This window comes from Elephantulus edwardii, unplaced genomic scaffold, assembly GCF_000299155.1.
Source record: "Elephantulus edwardii isolate Elephantulus edwardi_28Jun2011 unplaced genomic scaffold, EleEdw1.0 scaffold00008, whole genome shotgun sequence".
Taxonomy (NCBI): Eukaryota; Metazoa; Chordata; class Mammalia; order Macroscelidea; family Macroscelididae; genus Elephantulus; species Elephantulus edwardii.
The window spans coordinates 32697844-32700325 of NW_006399758.1; the positions used below are offsets into that span (position 1 = coordinate 32697844).

A 2482-nucleotide genomic window follows, 5' to 3' on the forward strand; every position below is an offset into this window, starting at 1 on the left:
GGAGTGTCAGAGACAGTGCAATTGGCACAGGACAGAGCAGAGTTTAGGGCTGTTGTACATAGGGTCGCTATGAGTTGCAAGTGACTCGATGGCATGTAACAACAACAACAACAATCAGCAATAGATAGCAGGAATTGTCAGTCTGATAATTATTTGGTCTGCATAAAGTCAAAGCACAATATTATAAGGTACTTTAAAAAATAATTCAATAGGTGTATACCAGAAATGACTATTGGAAAATCTAATTGAAACAGCAATAGTAACATTAATAATTAACAGTAACATTGATAATGTTAATTGAATTGACTTTTCTGCTTTATACTTCTAATTTCCATTCTTTTGATAGTCTACGTCTATGCACCTTTGATACTATACCTGTTCAGAGCTGACATTTATGGTTTCCTTACAAATGATCCAAGTTACACTCTCATAAAGAGGGGGATGGGTCAGAGAACCAAAATATGTCCAGTAATCCAGAGAGGAAGGAAGGAGAGTAGAAGGGTCAAAATTTGTGAATGGGGCACGTTTTCCCTGGAAGGAAAAAAGTTTCATTATATCGTGACATATATTATTTATGTCATATATGTAAGAATAATATATGTCCTATATGTAAGAATAATATCTAAGCACACTAAGTCATTCTCAAATCTTTGGCACATAACAGTAACAACATATGTAAGTATTACCTATGCAGTCTTGATATTTTAGCTAAGAATTTAACAGAATACTCCACTAAGAATATTTTATAATTATGTATATAATCTATAAAAGCAATAGAATATGAAAAACCCCAGAAAGTGCACTGTACGTTCCCTCTTTGTCATTCAGCTGAAGATAAGTGAAATTTTTAAAAAATTTACAATTTATAGACTTTTAAAGAATTTCATTTCTAAAAAAAAAATAAAAACGAACACACAAAAAACAAAAAAAAAAAGAATTTCATTTCTGCTATAAAACAGTCATTTCTCTGAAAATGTCAGATACTATTTGATGTCCAGGGTTACTCTTTACATGCAAATTAATTATAATTTGGTCTTATTATTTTTCCTATTGCCTTTTCTGATTGATTGTTGTTAGTATTTAAATAAGGAAATGGTATTTCTGTGCTAATTTTTATGCAATCAACTTTACCAGGCTTTTATATGAATTTTATTTTTACGTTATTGGGTTGAATTTTCTCATATGCCAATGATCACATTATTTGTTCTTAAGGACAGTTTAGTCCATATTTTGTCAATATTTTTTCTAATATAAACATTTATTTCTTTATTTTACTTAACAAGTTCTTCATTATAATGTTTGATTGTGGTGGTCATATTTGGTATCCTGGTTTTGTTCCTGATTAAAATGTAAAAGCTTCAAATATTTCACTATTAAGGTTGATATTTGACCCAAGTTTCTAGGAGATATCCTTTATTAAGTTCAAGAAGTTAACATGAAGTATATATCTGTACCATCTTCAATGTGGCAGATTTCATCTGAACTCAGAAACTAAGCAGGATCAGGCCTAGTTAGTAGATGGATGGAAGACGTTAACACAGAACTGGCATTAAATATCATCAAATACTTAATACCTAAGACATTGATACGATTGTTCCTCTTTTGTTTATTTCTATAATGGTTTATATTAAAATATTCACTAATACTGAACTATACTTGCATTCCTGGGATACATTCTATGTATTCAGAAGGGAACTCTGGTGGTTTAGTGGTAAAGAGTTGTGCCGCCAACCCCAAGGCTGTGATTCATCCACCAGTTGTTTTGCAGGAGAAAGGTGACAATCTCCTTTCAGAGCCTCTCAAAATCCTCTGGAGGGTCAGCTACTAGTTGGTTCTAACTTTACTACACATAATAACATTCAGAAGCACGTTATTATAAGATACTTTTGAATTTTATTTATTCTAAATGATTCCAAGATTTATTTCAACCACATCTCTAAGGAAAAGTGGCATGTGTCTTTCTTTTCTGTGCTTTTCTCAGTTTTTGTATTAAATTTCGTTCAATTGTTGAGAAGTGTAATGTCAATTAACTCTTGTATAATTAACTGCTGCTTCTTGTTGTCATGTGCTGTTGAGCTGATTCTCCAGAAGGTTTTCAGAAGCAGTAATTGAATGGGTGGAGACTGCTCATTCTTCTCCCACGGCGCAGCTGACATATTTAAAACACATGCTTTTGAGATTGTAGAGAAGCGTCTTACCACTAGGCCACCAGAGCTCCCTATGTGTTTCTTACAGGAAAAAATAAAACTTTAACATAAAGAGGTTTGGATCTAGACTCCTCTTCTAATAGATAATTTTAAGAAATCCCGTTTCTTTTGCGGTTCTCTATTTCATTTTGTAACTCTATTTGAGTCAATTTTCTTGTTTCATGATAGCTTTAGTTATGCCTTATTTCTTATTTTAAACTTTTTTGTGTGTATGTCTTTCCTTTTTCCTTCTTTATAAAATTTTTCAGAAGTATGCTGCTTGTTGTTCCCTTTAT

At 32.0% G+C, this 2482-nt stretch overlaps 1 protein-coding gene across 1 annotated transcript in view; it reads right to left on the reverse strand.

Annotated features, from left to right (window-relative positions):
* CA1 (carbonic anhydrase I) overlaps positions 1-2482 on the reverse strand; it is a 12365-nt gene that overhangs the window by 1388 nt on the left and 8495 nt on the right. The window contains exon 6 of the mRNA XM_006880512.1: positions 376-531. Within this exon, the coding sequence (XP_006880574.1) occupies positions 376-531 (156 nt within the window). The remainder of the gene's footprint in view (positions 1-375; positions 532-2482) is intronic.